The 19,158-nt window shown below is 39.4% G+C and overlaps 1 protein-coding gene across 2 annotated transcripts in view; it reads left to right on the top strand.

Moving 5' to 3' along the window:
- Positions 1-13,085: 13,085 nt before the first annotated feature.
- The window catches only part of DYNLRB2 (dynein light chain roadblock-type 2), a 29,056-nt gene continuing 22,983 nt past the window's right edge, over positions 13,086-19,158 (top strand). The window contains exons 1-2 of one of the 2 annotated variants that reach the window (XM_043987062.1): positions 13,086-13,284; positions 15,163-15,238. In XM_043987062.1, coding sequence (XP_043842997.1) covers positions 13,282-13,284; positions 15,163-15,238 — 79 coding nt within the window. In that variant the 5' untranslated portion in view covers positions 13,086-13,281. The remainder of the gene's footprint in view (positions 13,285-15,162; positions 15,239-19,158) is intronic. The other variant, XM_043987063.1, reaches the window with a different exon arrangement.

Here is a 19,158-nt window from a genome sequence, read left to right as displayed (position 1 = left end):
TACTACCTAGAGTTCTAAGCATTCTGCAGACCCATACTCTTCAAACTACAGCTTACAAGCCCCAACCAGTGTCCTTATCTTTAATAATCAGCCAATGGACACAATTAGCTAAAAGCAAATAATTTACAAAAATTAGATTATATGTTGTAAAAAATAAAATAAAAATTTAATTATAAGAACAATAGTAATAAGACACATCCCCCTGTCACATCCTGGACATGTTCTCTCACAAATATACACTTATCAGTACAAAGAGTGGACCCATCCATTAAGCATACTGGGAAAGGGCACACACATGGGGAGCATGTGTCAAGGAAAAACAAGTGTCTGTCCTGCAGAGACTCTCTTCTTTTTTTTTCTCATGGTGTCCATATATTGCTCTCCCCTGGACACAACTTTGCTAGTCAGGTGGCTCAGCTGGGTTCTATGGGAGGGGGTGGGTGAACCTGCTCCTCTCTGCAGTTTGACTTTCCAATTTCCTCTCTTAAATCCATAGCTCATCCTCTTTTCTACTACCAAGGGTCACACTCAGAACTGCCTCAATTAATGTTCTTTTCCTTGCTGGGAACAGTATCTCCTACTGGGCAAGTAGCTATGCCACAAAGCTTCAAAGTGACATGATAGAAGGTGGTGGAGAGGCAAGGGAAAGAGAAAGAAATTCCCTGTCCCCACCCCTTCAGCCCTTGTTCTCTGGCAGAGGCATAAGGGAAAAGTGTGGTTGGTATTCTTCCAGATGGCTAGGGTCAAAGTTGCTTCCTGCCTCAATTGTGTGCCGGTAAAGAATGCCTCCTGCTTTTTGAAGGTTACTAGAGTTATGATATATCTTTAGCCAGCTATTAGCATTAGAACCCCTAAATGGATCAAGGAGAACTTTACACCTCATAAAGAGGTAACAAGTGAAAACTCCTTTTGGGTACTTGAAGACATTTAAACCTTGTCGGTTCTATTACTTGCCTCCACTTTCTGTGATTACATCAAGTGGACTGGGGAGAAATCAATTGATTAGAGTGTTCTAATCAGCTTCTCTCCTATTACAGAAAGATAAAAATGGCAGGCTCCTTTCATTCAAGGTGTTTACATTATACTGGGGAGATAGAACATAAACACATATAAGTATTTATGGGATCATATAAAAAGGAATAACGGCACCTGGAGAGAGAAAACAAGTTCTGCAAGTTTTTCCCTCACTTGCACAAATTGGAGAATCCCAGAATCTCATTCTCAACTTGCCTGAAAATCTTCAATGGATTGTGGATCAGGGGAAGAGTTGTGGGCAAAGGTAAGAAGCTGAATTGAAAGAAAAGAAGTCATTGCACCAGTCCTAAGTAACAGGTAACATGGAATTGTCAGGTATGTATGTGGGAGTGTGTGGGTGGGTGTGTGGTGGTGTTCCTAGGGTTATATCCACCACATTTGGGTCATGCCTTTACTTTCTACCACCCACAGAGAAGCAGGCTGTTAACTAAATAATTAATTAGCAGGTAGGAAGTATAGTATATTTCAGCTGCCAGGTAGCACTAATCTCCATGGCTATTTCAGAGGTTATTCAGTAGGCTTCCCAACAGCTTTTGTTCTTATTTGTCATCGACAAGACTAATAAAAGGCCATTAGATGCAGCAACTGAGATAATAATAAACATAAAATACCGTAAGTTTTAAAAAGAACACATTTAATTAGAAAAGATGGATAGTAACCATGGAGAGAGCAATTTCAATTGAGTTGTAGGACCAGAAGTCACATTGTCAGGGACTGAAAAGCGATTGGAAGCAGAGAAAGTGGTTGGAATAAGGACAGAATATTTTTAGGAATTTGGCTTTGAAAACATAAGGGTAGAGAATTCCATTCTAACCCCAATGAATACAAACACAGAAGACCCAGACATTGAATCATTCCGTCAATTAAAGGTATTATCTAGGTGTGAAAAATATTTAACTGGATTTGGAAGTTATGAAATTCTATGATCAATCCAGGAAAATAGTTGAAACCACTCAGGAAATATTATGTAATTGGTTAAAGAGAATCAATTCAAATTCTGCCTTACTAGCTGTGTGACCCTGGACAAGTCACCTAACTTCTGTTTGTCTAAGTTTTCTAAACTGTAACATGGGAATGAAAACATTTACTCCACAAGGTTTTTATGAGAATAAAATGAGATACCTGTAAAACATTTAGCACATAGAAAATATTTGTTAATGCTTATTCCCTTCCCCTACACCTTCATTTCTTTAATGTTTTAAATTGATCAAAACTAGCAAGGATTAATTTTGTTGGCATCCTACATAAGCGTCATGTAATTATTTTTAAAAATAGCATTCTGCTCTTCAAAAAAACACCAAGGATATCAATTTGCTCCTAATATTAAAGAAGTGGTTTTCTTGTACTTAAATATGCTCTCATTTTTTCATATTATTCTGAACAGCCAATTCTTTCCTCAAGTTATATCACTTTGCCCACTGGGTAAAGGATGGATCAAACTGGAGAGAGACTTGGGGCAGGAAGATTAATTAGGAGGATACTATAAGAATTCAGGCAAGAGGTGACGAGTGATGGTCCAAATGAAGGTGAAGGCTGTGATAGAGAAAATGGGCCATATATGAGGGATATTCTGGAAACAGAAATGGCAGGATTTGTCAATTGACTTGCTATGTGAGGGCAATAAGGAGTAGAGGATAACACCAAGTTTACAAACCTAGGAGACTGGAAGAACGGTGATGCCTTTGGGAAAAAAATAGAGAATTCTGGAAGATGGTTAGGTTTGGGGAAGAGGTAATAAGCTCTATTTTGGACATGTTGAGTTTAAGGTCCCTATAACCAATAGGCTGTCAATGATTCCAGACTAAAGTTAAGGGGAGAGACCAGAGCAAGATATGTGTGTGTGTGTGTGTGTGTGTGTGTGTGTGTATGCATATATGTGTATATATAGTGTGTGTAAATATGTATATATTTATAAATAATTTTCATAGAATTATGGAATTTGAAAGCCGAAAGGACTACAGTGACTATTTAGTGCAACCAAAAGGAAAAGGTATCCCATCTATCATTCCCCTCTTAGCCCTGTTTCTGACTTCAAAACCACACGCCCTCTAGCTAATTCATCCAGGAACTTCTCTTATAGCTTAGGGCCTATTGGCCCTGGAAGAGCTTACCACCACTGAGACTGAGTCCCCATGGAATATCCCTCCATAAGGCCTATCTTTCTTTTTTTCTTTCTTTCTTTTTTTTTTTTTTGTTGGTGAGGCAATTGGGGTTAAGTGACTTGCCCAGGGTCACACAGCTAGTAAGTGTTAAGTGTCTGTGACCGGATTTGAACTCAGGTACTCCTGACTCCAGGGCCGGTGCTCTATCCACTGCACCACCTAGCTGCCCCCAAGGCCTATCTTTCTTATCCCATTGGTGAGTTCTTTTTAACTTCTCTATTTCATGGAGGGGCCTAGGCTGTTCTGCTTTCAAAATCATGCTCCCACACAAGATGCTTTCATTCTTCACCCCCCCCCCACACACACACACACTCATACACACATTTCAGTTTCCTTTTGTGTATTTTCTTCCCCTATTAAGAATGTAAGCTCTTTGAGGACATGAACTTTTTTTTGGTACAATTTGTATACTCAGCTCTTAGCACATTATCTAGCACACAGTAAATATTTAATAAATGCTTGATTTCTTCTTTACTTTCTTCTATCATAACAGACCTAAAAAGTAGCTATCTACCTGCTGCTTGAAGATCTCTATAGAAGGAAAGCCCATCCCATCAAGGCAGTCCACTCCACTTCGGAATAGCCCTAATTGTTAGGAACTTGTTGGGTTTTTTCCTTTATCAAGCTCAAATTTTCCTTTTTGTAACTTCCCCTCATTGCACCTGGTTTTGCCCTCTGGGGTCAAATAGAATAAATACAATCTTTCTTCAACTGCATAGCCCTTGAAATACTTAAAGATAGTTGTTATATGCCTCTGACTCTTCTCTAGACTAAGAATCCCTATTCCCTTCAATAGATTCTCGATGTGACACGGATCCACTGGCCTTCACCATCCTCATTAATAACAGAGATAATAATTAAAACTCATGGGAGCTAATGAAAGTCACCATAAGAGTATAGAGAAAGAAAAAAAAGTGACCCAGTACAGAGACTTGGAGAATACTCATAGTTATGGAGCATGATGTGCATGATGAACTAAGAAAGGGGACTAAGAAGAAATGATCAGACAGCAGAAGAATCAGGAGAAAAATGTGATGAAAATTGAAAGAGGAAAGAGCACCCTAAGGAAAGGGAGATCAACAATGTCAAGTGCAGCAAAGACATTGAGAAGAATGAGAACTAAGGAAACACCAACTGCCGTCACCATTTATCGCCAATTCAGAGACTCCTGGTGACTCTGTGGATAGCAATTTCAAGTGAGTGATGAATTCAGATGCCAGATTGCAAAGGCCTAAGGAGTCGGTAAGAGTAAAGAAAGTCTGGGTGATGAATATAGATAGCTTTTTCTAAGAGTTTGGCTGAGAGAGAGAAAGACAGAGAGAGACAGACAGACAAAGAGAAAGACAAGACAAAGACAGGATGATAACTTGAGGCTTTGAGGAGATGTTAGGATTCAGTGAAGCTTTTTTTAAGGATGGGGAAAACTTGGGCATCCTTTAAGACAATAAAGAAATAAGCAATAAATAGTTAGAGGTAGAAGACTGGAGGCAAAAAGGAGGAGGAATAGGAGAGGGCTATCCGCTGAAGAAGACTGAAGGGGAAGGATCAAGGGCACTGCAGGAGGGGTTGGCCTTGGCAAAGAGAAGGACCATTTCATTATCAGAGTCTGCGGGGGATAGGAGGATAAGGAGAAAATTGGTATGAGGTTAAGTGATTTTGAGATGAAGAGAGAGCTCACAGAAAATGGCCTCAATTTTTTATAGTTAAGTAATAAGTGAGAAAGTGGAAACTGAGTTATTACTTTGGGGAATGGGGAGGATCGCCAAGTGAACTGAAGCACAGGTGAGCCAAGCAATCAGGCCCAGCAAAGGTGGCATGCACAATTTGGCCAAACAGCTACGTCTAGAGGACACCCATTGTGAAGGAGTGTGGGTCAGTATTCTGATGAAGACAGGACTGAATCTAGGTAAAATACTAGAGCATATGAGATGCTACCTGTACCCCTCTGACCCATAGGAAGCATTTGTCTTAGCATAGGAGGGAAGCTAAAATGGTAGGCAGCCACAATCACACCGACATACTAGAGCTCTTAAGGAGTCCATATAACATCGCTCAGTTTGGCTAAGACACAAAATTCAAAGAAGAGGGATGGGAAATGCAGCTACAAAGGCATGAAGGATGCATATTGTAGAGGGTTTCCAGTGCCTGCTTGAGAGAGAGAAAACCACCCCTGAAGTCATGAAAACCTCAGGACAAGGCCTGCCTTTGACACATACTGACTGTGACTACGCCATTTGGTGAGCAGCTCAAAACTCCAAGAAACTCTTAAAACTGCATAATGATTGTTGATGTACATAATGGGACTTTGATGCACAACCATCACCTAATACATAGGCAACCACCTGGTAAGTTCCAGGGAAATGCTTCTGGAAGGAAACTTTCTCTATTCCCCTACTATGTGGGTGGCAACAGCCTCTTTCCATTGGCTGGGGAGCTGGGACTAGCTGTAGCCTTTAAATCTATTTAAAGGAGTCACACTTGCTCTCTCTCTTTCTAGTGGTGTCCAGGGCTGAAAGCCTTGTTTACCCACAACATGGGCAGCATGCATTAATTTTAATTTTTTTTCTTTTTTGGTGAGGCAATTGGAGTTAAGTGACTTGCCCAGGGCCACACAGCTAGTAAGTGTTAAGTGTCTGAGGTCGGATTTGAACTCAGGTCCTCCTGAATCCAGGGCCAGTGCTCTATCCACTGCGCCACCTAGCTGCCCTGGCAGCATGCATTAAGCTCTTCCTCTTGGACCCTGGGGCATGGCCCTCAGAAATGGGCTTGGGGTTTTGGTCTGTTTCACTTGTCCTTTTCAGTTCTAGGTATAGGGAATGGAATCCCTGATCCCAAGAGCTTGAGGCATGGAAACCTTGGAGCCAAGATTCCCAGCCAGATGTTACTGCCAACCCAGTAGGGAAATTCAGAGAAGCTGGGAACTGAGCCCAGAGGGTTTTGGACTTGGAACTTGGTAGCACTAATGCTATATGGGAATTGAGCTAAGCTGTGAACCTGGGCAAGGATAGAGAGACTGTGTTGATACAACCAAAATAATACAATAGGTAACATTAAATGAGGGCCTGAACCAGGGTATAATGGTTGTGGCATGACTATGAAGGAGGGGATGAATGGCATTTTTGAACGATAATGATGGGACTTGGCAGCTAAATGTACTGATTTGTGTTCAGTGTTCAAGCTGGCATGGCATCAAGAACCTCCGGGCTCTTTGCCTGTCAGGAACCAACTATCAATCATCTATCTCTACCTCAGTCAGTCTTTCCATCCTACTCAATCTGTTAAAGAAAATCACAGTAAAGGCCTTTTTAGACTTTTCCAGCCTCCCAGGTCTCAGAGGTCCTGGCTTCTTCTTCTTTATGACAAAAGACAAAAGACAAAGCAACACAGAGCATCATGCCACCAACAATATTAATCCTAGAAGGTCTTTTCTTCCCCCCCCCCCAGTCAAGAAGTTCTGCTCCACTAAGCCCAAAGGGCTATAGAACTATGCAAAGCAAACCCTTTGATGCAGCAATACCACTTCTAGGTTTATATCCCAAAGACATGCCCCAAAAGAGAAAAAGACCTCTTCGAACAAAAATATTTATATCAGCTTCCTTTGTGGTGGCTAAGAACTAGAAACCAAAGGAATGCCAATTTATTGGGGAATGGCTAAACAAGCTGTGGTATATGATTGTAATGGAATATTATTGTGCTACAAGAAATGACAAGCAGGATGATTTCAGAAAAGCCTGGAAAGACTTGTATGAACTGATGTAAAGTGAGCAAGACCAGGAGAACATTGTACACAGAGACAGCAATATTGTTTGATGAAGAATGAAAACTATTCTCAACAATATAATGATCCCAGGTGTGATGTTTAAAATCTAAATTGTGGTCGCCTTAAATTAAAAAGCTTCAGTACCAGTCTTTGGGCATTAAACATTTATTAAAGCATACAGATATTTACAAGGAGTTCAGCAAGTTAAGAAAAAGAAGTCCTACCTAGCCTAGAGTTCCAGCCTGCTTGGGTTCTTTCTCAAGTCCTCCTCCACGAGCCTGCTTTTTTCAGGAACTCCCCAGCAAGCTGATTTTTATAGGTTTGGAACAGAGGCGGTCCTTACAGATTGCTTCAAGGTGATTGGTTGCTGTCCTCCAAATCCATTGGCTTTGAAGATGTTCTCAACTTGAGTTCACAGTATAGTTTCTGAGAACAATAACTTCTAAAGGGATAGCCAGGTGTGATTACAATCCAGTTAACCTGAAGTAGGCTTAATCAGCAGTCAATCACTCTCACTTGATTCAATCAGTATAGATTAATCTCCAGGTGGGTCTTTGAGTATCTGCTAAATCCCATTATTTCATCACACAGGCAATCTCAAAGGACTATTGATGATATATACTATCTACCTCCAAAGAAAGAACTGATATTGACTGAACACAGACTGAAATATGGTATTTTTCATTATTTTATTTTTTCTTTTATTCAAGTTTTCTTGTACAAAATGACTAATATGGTAATTTTTTACATAATTGCACATGTATAACTGATATACAGTGAATTGAGCAGACCAGGCAAACATTGTGCATAGTGACAGCAATGTTGTTCAGTGGAGAATTGTGAAGGAACTTAACTATTTTCAGCAAAACAATGACTCAAGAATCAAAGGACTAATGATGAGGCATACTATCCACCTCCAGAGAAAGAACTGTTATTGACTGAACACAATGATCCATGCTATTTTTAAATTTTCTTTCATTTTTTTCTTTTACTTGAGGTTTCTTGTATAAAATGACTAATATGGTAATGTTTTACAAAATTGTACATATATAACGTATAACTGATTGTTTACTGTCTCAATGCGGGGCGGGGGGGGTAGAGGGAAAGATGGAGAGAATTTGGAACTAAAAACTTTAAATACAAATGTTTATTATATTAAAAAGAAATACTGTTCCTGATTCACCTTTTTAGTTCTCCTTCCGATCAGCTACTTCTTTACCTAGGGCTGAGTACACACTGAATGTATTTACTTATATAAGACCCTATAGCTGCCAGCTGTGGTTGACCAGGTAGCTAGAAATATTTCTTTTAAAAACTGTTTTCTGAAAAGGTCCACATACCTTAAATAAAGCAGCAGATTCTGAATAAAATGTAAACGTTTGTCAAAATAAAGATTTAAACATCAGAGACTTCAACATTTTTTTCTAGCTGAATCACAAATCCAGAGCCATGATGTACACCAGAATGCTGCATTTCACTACTTTGTCTCACAAATGTAATGGGGCTGATTTTAGGAATCACAAGCAAATGAGGAGTTGAGTAGTTCCACCTTCCCTCTGGTTATCAGTGTTTCATCCATTCTGAGCAGCAATCTCTCAGGGAGTAGCTTGCTTGATATTCTTTACCCCTAATATCATTTTTTTTTTTTTTTAGTGAGGCAATTGGGGTTAAGTGACTTGCCCGGGGTCACACAGCTAGTAAGTGTTAAGTGTCTGAGGCCGGATCTGAACTCAGGTACTCCTGACTCCAGGGCCGGTGCTCTATCCACCGCGCCACCTAGCTGCCCCCTTAATATCATTTTTTAACCAAAATTTTTGTTGTCTTTAACTTTACTCACCAATTTCAGCTCATTCTGAGCTTTAGAACTGTTGATATTATTTTTACAGATCATGCCAATTTCATATTCATTCTGTATTACCTGGTCATTTTTTCCCATTTTCCATAAACATCTTTTTTTTTAAATCTAATTTTAATTAGATTTTAAATATAAAACGTACAGTCACTATACATCCATATCAATCTCTTTTGACTTTTTATTTTCTACATTATCAGAATTGAAGCAATGTCCAAACTCGACTTGTCCAAAACAGAGCCTATCTTTCCCCTCCAAATATATCTCTTTTGTCTTTAGTGTTTCATTCTTGAGAGTTCTCCCACCCTTCTTGTCTGACTTCCTCTTTAGAACTTTGATGCTTGGAAGTCAGTCCTGTCTCCATACCTTTTGACGTCTCTTCTCTTAAAGGCTCAAATGAATGTCACACTATGTCCTGATTTGCTCTCTTTGCTCATGATAAATTCTAAGAAAACCATTCTCCCTAAATTCTCATAATTAGCATAACATCTCTTAGTTCTTAATTGATGAGAATGTTATCCAAAATAGAAGTTCCCCTTGAATGGTCCCTCCATATTTTGAAATTATTATTTTGAAACATTTGCTAAGACAAGAGATTGTTAACCACTAAACTGTTGATAATTGAAGTTCCCCATCATCACTCTATCACACCTCCATAGCAGGCTTTTAATTCATTTCCTCTTCCTATTATCTGCTTGTGCCACCACTGATCTCTACCTAAATGTTTTCTACTACATGCCCTTCTTTAACTTTGTTGTTGTTCAGTCATATAAGTCGTGTCTGACTCTGTGGCACCCTGATTCGCACAACTCTGTGACCCCATTTGGGATTTTCTTGGCAGAGATACTGGAGTGGTTTGCCATTTCTTTCTCCAGCTCATTTGACAGGTTAGGAACTGAGGCAAATGGGGTTAAATGACTTGTCCAGGGTCACACAGCTAGTAAATTTGTCTGATGCCAGGTTTGAACTCAGGAAGATGAGTCTTTCTGACCCCAGGCCCAGCATACTATCTGCTATGCCACTTAGCTGCATCTCTCCCCCCACCCCGACCTTAACCTAGCCTGTTCATTTTAAATAAGTTATAGGTTTACAGAGCCCCATTCCAGGCATGGAACTTGTCACACTAAATTCATGCCTCAGAGTTGAAGGAGACAGGTAATATTTTGGATGATAAGGTCACAATCCAGTAAGTTCTTGACAAGCTTGAACACTGATCCAGATCTAACAAGATGAAATTTAAAACAGGTAAATGTAAAGTCTCACATGTGGTAGTCAGTAAAACAACTTCCCAAATACAAAAAGGGGAAGCAGAGCTGGATAATAAAAGCTAGTGTTTCTACTGCCCTTTAAGTTTTTCCAAAACGCTTTTTATGTGTTGCCTCATTTGACCCTCACCACTGTGAAGCAGGTATTAGTATCAACCCTCACACTGAAGATGAGGAAGCTAGGGCTCAAAGGTTTTGACATGTCTGGTTTCACAGCTGAGTGTCTGAAGTAGAATTTGAACTTGTCTTCCTTGTTCCAAGGTCAGTTGGCTCACCTGAGAAATACAACATTTCATATTAAAAAAGATCTGGAGATTTGAAAAGACAGCAAGCTTAACATGAATCAATAGTATAAGTACAAATTAAAAAAAAAATTGTATGTGGCCTTTGATTGAACTGTCATTGTATCCAGGGCTCAGGGACTAAGTGATATGCTTCCCTAGTCAGATCCTGCCTGGAATGTTGTGTTCAGATCTGGCAGCCACACTTTAGGAAGGACAGTGCTAAGATGGAGAGCATCCAAGGCAGGGTAGCCATAATGGTGAAAGACCATGAGATAAAAGTCACATGAGAACTGGTTGAAGGAGATGGTAATGTTGTCCTTGGCAAAGAGCAGACTTTGGGGAAAAATTGTTATCTTAAAGTATGTGAAAGGCATCCATTGCCTGAAATAGACATTTAACTTGTTCTAGTTGCCCCTCAAAGGCAGAACAAGGAGAAATGGCTGGAAATTTCAGAGAATTTAAGGGGAAACAATTTCCTAACAATTGGAACTTTCTAAAAGTACAATAACATAAGCTTCCTTCTAACTAAAGGTCTTCAAATACAAGATCACTCAATCTGAAATTTAGAGACAGAAAAAAAAAATCTTAGAAGTCACTCAGTCCATTCACTTTATTTCACAGGTCCAAAGAAATGAAATGACTTGCTCAAGGTCACATGAGTCAAGGAAGAAGCTCTAAGGATTCAGACCCAAGTCTTCTGGTTATTTACAATATACCACTGCCTCTCAGCTGGCTGAATGCCTGAAGCAGAATTTTTCCTAGTGATGTTTTACATAGGTACATTCCTTTCATTAACCTTTCCCGATGTTTTCTATCACACTCACCCCTCTAACTTTAATTTTGGGGCTTGGGAGCACGTTTAGTTCTCTGAATTTGAGTTTGTGATGGGGCTTGAGAGCTATTTTAGCATCTAGGTCAGAAATAGAAACAAAATAATTTTCATCATGTTTTGATAGTTTGGGTTGTCTTTTACAATCATAACTCAAGAAATGTTTATCAGTACATTAAGCACTTTTTATTCTGTCTTCTTATGTGGCTGAGAGCATACCAGCCACAAGGAGAATAATTATCAAAGGGGGGGAAAAGAAATGATTCATAAAAGCATTAGTGTAGCCAGAGCCTTAGGGTATGCATCTTCCACCATGCTCTTTACCCACACAGTATGTTGAGATATTCTCATTTACTATGGTGACACATTTTGATAATTTCACAATGCTTGTAACAACTGATTATCTTTTTTTTTTCTCAGAGCTGAATTAGTCATTTTTAACAACTCCAGATTAAAAGGGATTGCAGGTAGTGAAGCAAGCAGAATCAGAAAAAGAATATACACAATAATTACAACAACATAAAGCAAGAGAAGGATAACATGAAGCTAAAGGCTATGTAATTATAATGAACTATCTTTGGCTCGAGAAGAGATGAGTTAAGGTATGAAGCACCAGCTCTGAAGTTAGAAGCCCTTGGTTCAAATCCCACCTGTGACATTAGCTTTGCAAATATGGAAAGTCCCATACTCTCTGAGCCTATTTTTTTCATCAGTCAAATGAGGTAAGTGGAACTAAATGACCTCTTAAGTCCCTATGATTTCAGGTCTATGACACTTTATCTTCTATGACTTCTTTTCACTGGAAAGGTAGAGAAGAATGTGACAAATTCAATTATGTACAGTCCCTGTGTACATAATAGAATGGTGTTGCTTAAAATATTTTTCTGTGGTTCTAGGGAATGTCTGGAGCAGGAACAGAGGAATATACTGAAATGATTGTGAAATAAAAAATGAAAAGTTTCGATAAAATATTAAAAAATAAAACCAAATAATTGTTGACTTTTAACTTTTGAAAAGTCTCTGCCGGGATGGAGTTTTATTGTCTATTACCTTGGATAATTTTCACCTCCAGGTTTCCACTTTCAATCCAACATAGATCATAGCTTTCCAAAATTACCAGTGAAAGGATCTGAAGTAAATGGGGGGACTGCTGACCCTTACCAGCTTCATCCAGACAGACCCTTGTGGACACACATAATCTACATTTGCAAAAATAAGAAAGCCCACGCCCACCACACACTCCCTAAAAATAAATATAGGCATAAGCGCATTTCAATATAATTGTTTTCTTTCATACTCCTTTGCATTTTATTTAATGCATTTATAACAACGTTTATATAGTGCTTTAAGGGGTGGATCTCATTTGATCCGCACATTATTCTGGAAAGAGCCTCAGTCCGTGTGGGTACCGCCTCTCAGTCTATAGTTTATCCTCCCCCATTAGACTGTAAGCTCTTCGAGGGCCGGGGCTGTCTCCTCTTCACGTTCCCAGCGCTGAGTACAGCGGCTGGCATATTGTAGGGGTTTAATAACATGGTTTTTGGCTACACCCTTCTCCCTTCTATTTCTCTTAATTGTCTCTGTTACTTTTTCTCCCGGAGACCATCTCCTGGACCACCAACTGCCCATACCCACAGTCTAGCCCGGAGACACAGACATGGAGACCCACCCACCATCAGTAACCGAGGCCCCGACAACACCACCCCCATTTCCCGTCCTGTCGTCACTTCCTCCCGTCGTCTCCTAGCAACCGGAGACCGCTACATTTAATCCCAACCGTCGCAGGTGTCGCGGACCTACCTGAACGAGCAGAGCGGGCCTGCCTGCCTGCCGCCCGCCCGCCCGCTCGCGATGCCGCATCCACAGCCCGGGCCGCACTCGCTCTCCATCCTGCGCTGACTGTCCTGAAGCAAAGGCTTCCCCTAAGGCCCGAGAGGGGAGGGGAAAACCTCTCGACTCAAGCCCCCGCCCCTCTCGGCCTACGCCGCTGTCGTCACTTCCTCCCCTCGTTTCCTAGCAACTGCAGGCCGCTTGGGTTGACTTTGAAGGTGGAAGCGTTGGAACTGGAGTTAGATTCCAGTAGGGTCGCCAGAGATGGTAAATTTGCAGTTTGGCCGCGTTCTTACCTTCCTTTCCTCCCTCTCTCCCTCCCTTCTTCCCTCCCTTCCTTCCTTCCTTCCTTCCTTCCTTCCTTCCTTCCTTCCTTCCTTCCTTCCTTCCTTCCTTCCTTCCTTCCTTCCTTCCTTCCTTCCTTCCTTCCTTCCTTCCTTCCTTCCCTCCGTCTTTCCCTCCTTCCCTCCCTGTCCCCCGGGAATGCTCTTCCAGGGCAGCTGGAGTTGCAGTGACCCCAGCACCAGTGTCCAGACAACTTAAGGGCTGGAGAGTGGGGGGTCGGGGGGGGGGAGGAGGGAACGTCGGGGCGAACTCTAGGTGGGGAAGGGGTAATGGAGAGTAAGGACACATCCTACAGTTACCTCTCCCTCCCTTCCTCTCCCCCACTTAGCAATTCAGCAACTCTCCCACAAAAGTATCCATCCTTCCCAGGATACCTACAACCATAGCATCCTTTAATGTCAGAGCTGAAAGAGAACTTAGTCTAACCAAGAAAACACGCAGTCCAATCCTCTCATTTTACGGAGAAGAAAGGGGGGAGAGGGGGGCACTAGCCCAGGGTCCTACAGCTAATAAGTAGTAGAGCAAGGATTTGAATCTAGTCAAAACCAAGGTTCCCCCCGCCCCTTTCCATCTGTTTCTCTGTCTTTTCTCTTTCTCTCTGTATTCTGTCTCTGTCTCTTTGCCTGTCTCTCCCTGTCTCTTTCTCTGTTTCTTTCTCTGTCTCTCCCTCCATTCCCTCTTTCCTTTCCCTTTCCATCTCCCTGTCCTCTCCATCCACTTCACACTTAAATTGTATGCCCAGTGTAACAGATGAGGAAGTTAAGGTTGAGTGAGGTTGAGCAGAAGAATGAATTGTTTTTTCTATAGGATTTTAAAGAATAAAAATGGCTTTTTTTCTTGTAACAATTAGATTGCAAACTTCTTGAAAGCAGGAGTTATTTTCTCGTTTCTTTGTCTCTCCAGTGTTTAGCACAGTGCCTGGTACATAGTAAGCTTGAAGCTTGTTGTCTAGGTGACCAAAGTGGTAGGCAAACTTGCTAGTTTTATTCTCATTTGACAGGCGAGGAAATAGGATAAGAACAGTGAATCACAACGGCTTGTCAGTGTTAGAACAGAGATTGGAAACTGTTAGACTGACTTCAGAGTGAGATGCTGCTCTCTATTGCCCAGAGGGGCCTTTTAAAAAGTCCATCTACACAGTATCATCTGATAGAATTTCACCAAGGAAGAAGCCAAGCATCTCGCCTTTCAAGCACAGAGTTGTGTTTTAACTAAAAGTTTTGTATGCCAAGCCCTTCGATGCTAGTTTAAAAAAAATTACCCTACACGACCATGCAAATTCATGCTTTTAAAAAATAATCTAGTATTCAGCTGCAAAAAGTTAAATCTTGGAAAATAATGTTTATTTAGAAGATGCACTTTCTCTATCTGTTTAAAAGGAAAATCCATAGCTGTCTATGTGCCACAAATAAGCAAGCTTCTTCAAAATGTGTCATGGTGTTTGACTATTTCTCATGTAATGGTGTATGTACATGATGTACGTAAATTGTGTCAGGGTGCACAAATGTGAGGAATCGTTATTGTAATGTTTTTGCAAAATTGAATAGTCACTTCATAATGTGAACTAAGTGTTTGTTTTGCAAGATCATGCTGCAGGACACAGAAAACTTGCTTCTGGATCACCAACTGCACAAACATTTTATCCAGATTGGGGAATTATATTTCTTAACAAAGGATTTATTATTTATCTTAGGGAAAAAAGAAAATGTATACATTACAAGCAATTTTCTATTCATTAAGATTTTAATGTTAAAGGTCATTTCAGTTAATTAATTTTCTATGATATATCATCTCTTACAGGCAGAAGTTGAGGAAACTCTGAAGAGGATTCAGAACCACAAAGGGGTTATTGGAACAATGGTTGTTAATGCTGAAGGTAAACATTATCAGCTGGCTTTCTTAATATAACTGAAGTACAACAGAGTCATTGTACATTGTGGCAAGCCTTAAGACAAATCAGCATGTTCTTTGAAATTAAGAATATATTTTGTGTATTTCAGATTTTAGATTTGTGTTTCTCCAAGACATATCCCAAATAAACTAATTATTAACATTTTAGTTATTCTTGTCCCCATCTTTCTGGAAAATCTCCATTATTTAATAAAGGAAGAAATGTTACTTAATTTTAAGAGAAAAGCATTGTTTCTCATTTTAAAGCAGACATTTTTACATTATATATGTAAGAGTGGGGACCACCTAGATTTCTCATTTAGAGAATCAATCAAACAAGGCTACAGACTAGGCACGGACACTTCCTGAATTTCTCGATTGAATCAATCAATCATCCTACCCCAATTAATTGGGATACAAAAAGCCCAAACTAGAAGCAGCAAATGGGGACTAGGGCTGGGGAGGGAATCCAGAGGCCTCTGGTCCTGGAACAAGGGGTCTGTCCTTTAAAAGCAATCCTGAAGCAGCTGCTGGAATCTCCCTTGAAATACTCAGCCCCAGAAGTATATCTAATTCTTTCAGTCAATGCCAATACATTTCCTGTGTTGAGACCTAGTTGATACCTTGATCGATTAATTCCGTAGAGTTCTGGGCTTCTACATCCATGTCACTTGGGGGTAATTGATTTGCTTTTCCATTCCTAGTCCACACTGGTCTCATTGAGAAGGGTAGGTGATCTCTGTCCTCACAGATGTATTTTAAATACATATGGGAGTCACTTTAATAGCACTTACTATAACGGGCATAGCATAAGGAGGACTTTTCAACTCTAATTTGGACTTCGAATTGTACTTTGTTATGTCTGTCTCCATACCTATCATTCAAGGAGCCTTGTGACATTTGATTTGATAGCTCTTAACCAGTTATGGATGATCCTTTTCTGATAACATCTGTTAATTGTGATGAAGATTATTAATGGTCAAAAGGTACCAAGACTCTCAGACCATCTTGTTAAGATCTGGCTTCTCCAGATAATTCAAGAAATCATCATAGAATAAGCACATAGGAAACTGAGTGATTGAGCACACGATTTTATATCTAGTCATTCTAGTAGAGAAAATCAAAATCTGTCAAGACCCTGCAATGTATATAGTGTGATTGTCCTGGATACCATGAAGCATAAGAAGTATGACACCTGTTTTCCAAGAATTCAAAATTTATTTGGGAGAAAAAGATAGTTTAAAAAGTCAGGGGGCGGGGGCAGCTAGGTGGCGCAGTGGATAAAGCACCGGCCCTGGATTCAGGAGTACCTGAGTTCAAATCCGGCCTCAGACACTTGTCACTTACTAGCTGTGTGACCCTGGGCAAGTCACTTAACCCCCATTGCCCTGCAAAAAAAAAAAAAAAAAAAAGGAGTCAGTAGAGTCCATGACAGTGAACCATAAACATTGCATGAAATTTAGATGAAGCAAAGATTACCACCAGCTGGAGGAGTCAGAGAAGTAGAATTTTAATATGCCTTGAAGTTTAGTAGATGAGATTTAATATAAATACCACTGACTTCCACAGCTCCTATTATATCTTGTTTTGAAAAACATCTAGAATAGATGCTCTGTATTTCCAAATTAAATCCTTCTTAGAAAATATAATCATTATCAGGAGTCATTGGACATTCATAAAATGTGTGACACTTGGAAGTATTATTTGAAATCCAGATCTATATTTTTCTCAAATTAAAAAAAGGATAATTTTATTTTTATGATGAGTTGTGAATGTTCAGTCTGGAAGCCTAATCATAATAAAAACACATACCATTTTAGTGATAGGCAAATAGTGGCATAAGTTTTGTGGCAAAAATATTAGAAGAAATAAAATATTCAAATTATTATAATAGTTTAACTATAGCTCAAGTGTGTTATAAACTGATTATGCTATTACAGCTTCCATAAATCAAATACACTTAACAGTGGAAAATAGGAACATTGAAAAAGCATTATCTTTAATTCTTTAAAGGTACTTTTGGGCCTGATAAAAAACATAACTTAGGACTTCAGAAGACATTAAAAGCTAGTTAGTCCAAAACCCTCATTGTGTAGATGAGGAAACTGATGCTCAAAGTGGTTACTGACTTGCCTAGACAGTTAGTACATTTCAGAAGTGAACCCAAGTCTTCATACCTACAAATCTAGTTACTCTTTGTTCTGTCCCCACTAATGTTTTTCCAGATTTTAATGTTACAAATACCTGTGATCTTAGCAATTCTTTTAAAAGATATCTAACCAGGAATTCTTCCACGTTATGATATCCACATTTATTTTTCTATCATATTCAATGTAATATTGATTTGGATTCATTACAAGTTTAGAATTCTTATTCATGAAAACACAGTGGATTTATAATTTTAGGCCATTTGGGGAAGCAGTATTGATATTCCTTCTATCATAGTCATCTACTTTCCTAGTTTGTGATATATGTAACCATTTGTGCCCCAAGTCCTGTTCAGATGCCCTTTTGTGGCATGTAATTGAACCTAAATTCTCAAAAGTTAGACTAGCAGAAGGTATGACAGGGGTCTCCCTTTCAGAAGGGCTTTGAGTGTGATTCGGGGAACAGACTGTTTCTGCTTTCCATGGACCTGCATAGCTGATTGTGGTGAAACTCATCACCAGGACACTGACAACCCCATGAAACTACAAATAAATACAAAATAGTTCTCAGTTCTATGATATTGACTCCCACTGCTGCAGTCACTGTATCAGAATGGTGGAAAATACAGCAGAGGGTGCTAAGAAACATTTAATTTTCAAACTCATTTAAACATTAACTTAACTGCTGGTATTCTAAATGCAAGCTCCTTGTTTAGTGCTTTACAAGGGGATATACTGCTGGAGCATCTGAAACCTGTCAGTCAGATGTTCACTATGGCAAAACCAGAAGGCAAACAGAAGTTGCAGCTGACTAGAAAGTTGGCTCATAGGTTCTCCTCAGCAAGGTACAGAAAGGACATAATAGAATTGGTTTTATCATGTGTCCAAAAGCAACAAAAACATTATTTCATGAGATATTTGGTCATCTTATATTACCATGATCATGATATGAATTTATTTGCAAAAGGACCACTGTGAAAATTATTCCATCTTATATGCCAAGATCCACTGCAGAAAATGAAAAGATAAAAAAAAAATATATGAAGAACTTGACCATTTCCTCCAAGTAATGTCTTCAATAACTGATGATTTCAATACATAAAAAAGAAAGGACAAAAATACATATATTGGAAAGTATGGTTCAGGCAATAATAAATAAAAAAGGTCAAAGACTTGTAGCTACACAGAACATCACACATGTAAATCATGAATACTTTCTAAGAAATGAGAATGGGAGGTAAGAGACTTGCTGACAATCAAATAAGAACCCCCCTAAATAAAATTGATTGTATCTTAATGGACAGATAATGGCCCATTCTGATATGAGAGTCATTCCTTAATCAGCTTTGTCTATATTCAAAACAACCTGAAAAGAGCAAAGATTAAATACAAACTAGGAAGAGAGGAATGAACATGAGAAAGTTGTGGTACAAAATTAAAACAATACTAACTTGATGTATGTAAACAAGTTACGATTCTAAAAATGGTAGTGGATGGAGGAAAAGGACATTGACATTGATAATAACAATTCCATGCAAGTGTTTAAGTGATGTTAATGAGCATGCCATGGTAAAGAGACCATAAATAACTGAAAAAATGTCATAGTCAGTAAACACCATCTTCATGCCAAGAAGAGAGTGGACAGCCCAGGACAACAGTTCTTTAAGGGTACAAACTCATTTGAATATCTTAGGGACAAGGATTATGAAAGGTTATAAGTAGCATCTCCTCATAAAACAGGGGCAAGCAGTGAAAGGGA

Source organism: Dromiciops gliroides, chromosome 2 (assembly GCF_019393635.1).
Source record: "Dromiciops gliroides isolate mDroGli1 chromosome 2, mDroGli1.pri, whole genome shotgun sequence".
In the NCBI taxonomy this organism is placed as follows: Eukaryota; Metazoa; Chordata; class Mammalia; order Microbiotheria; family Microbiotheriidae; genus Dromiciops; species Dromiciops gliroides.
This window is presented reverse-complemented; position numbering and strand designations above follow the sequence as displayed.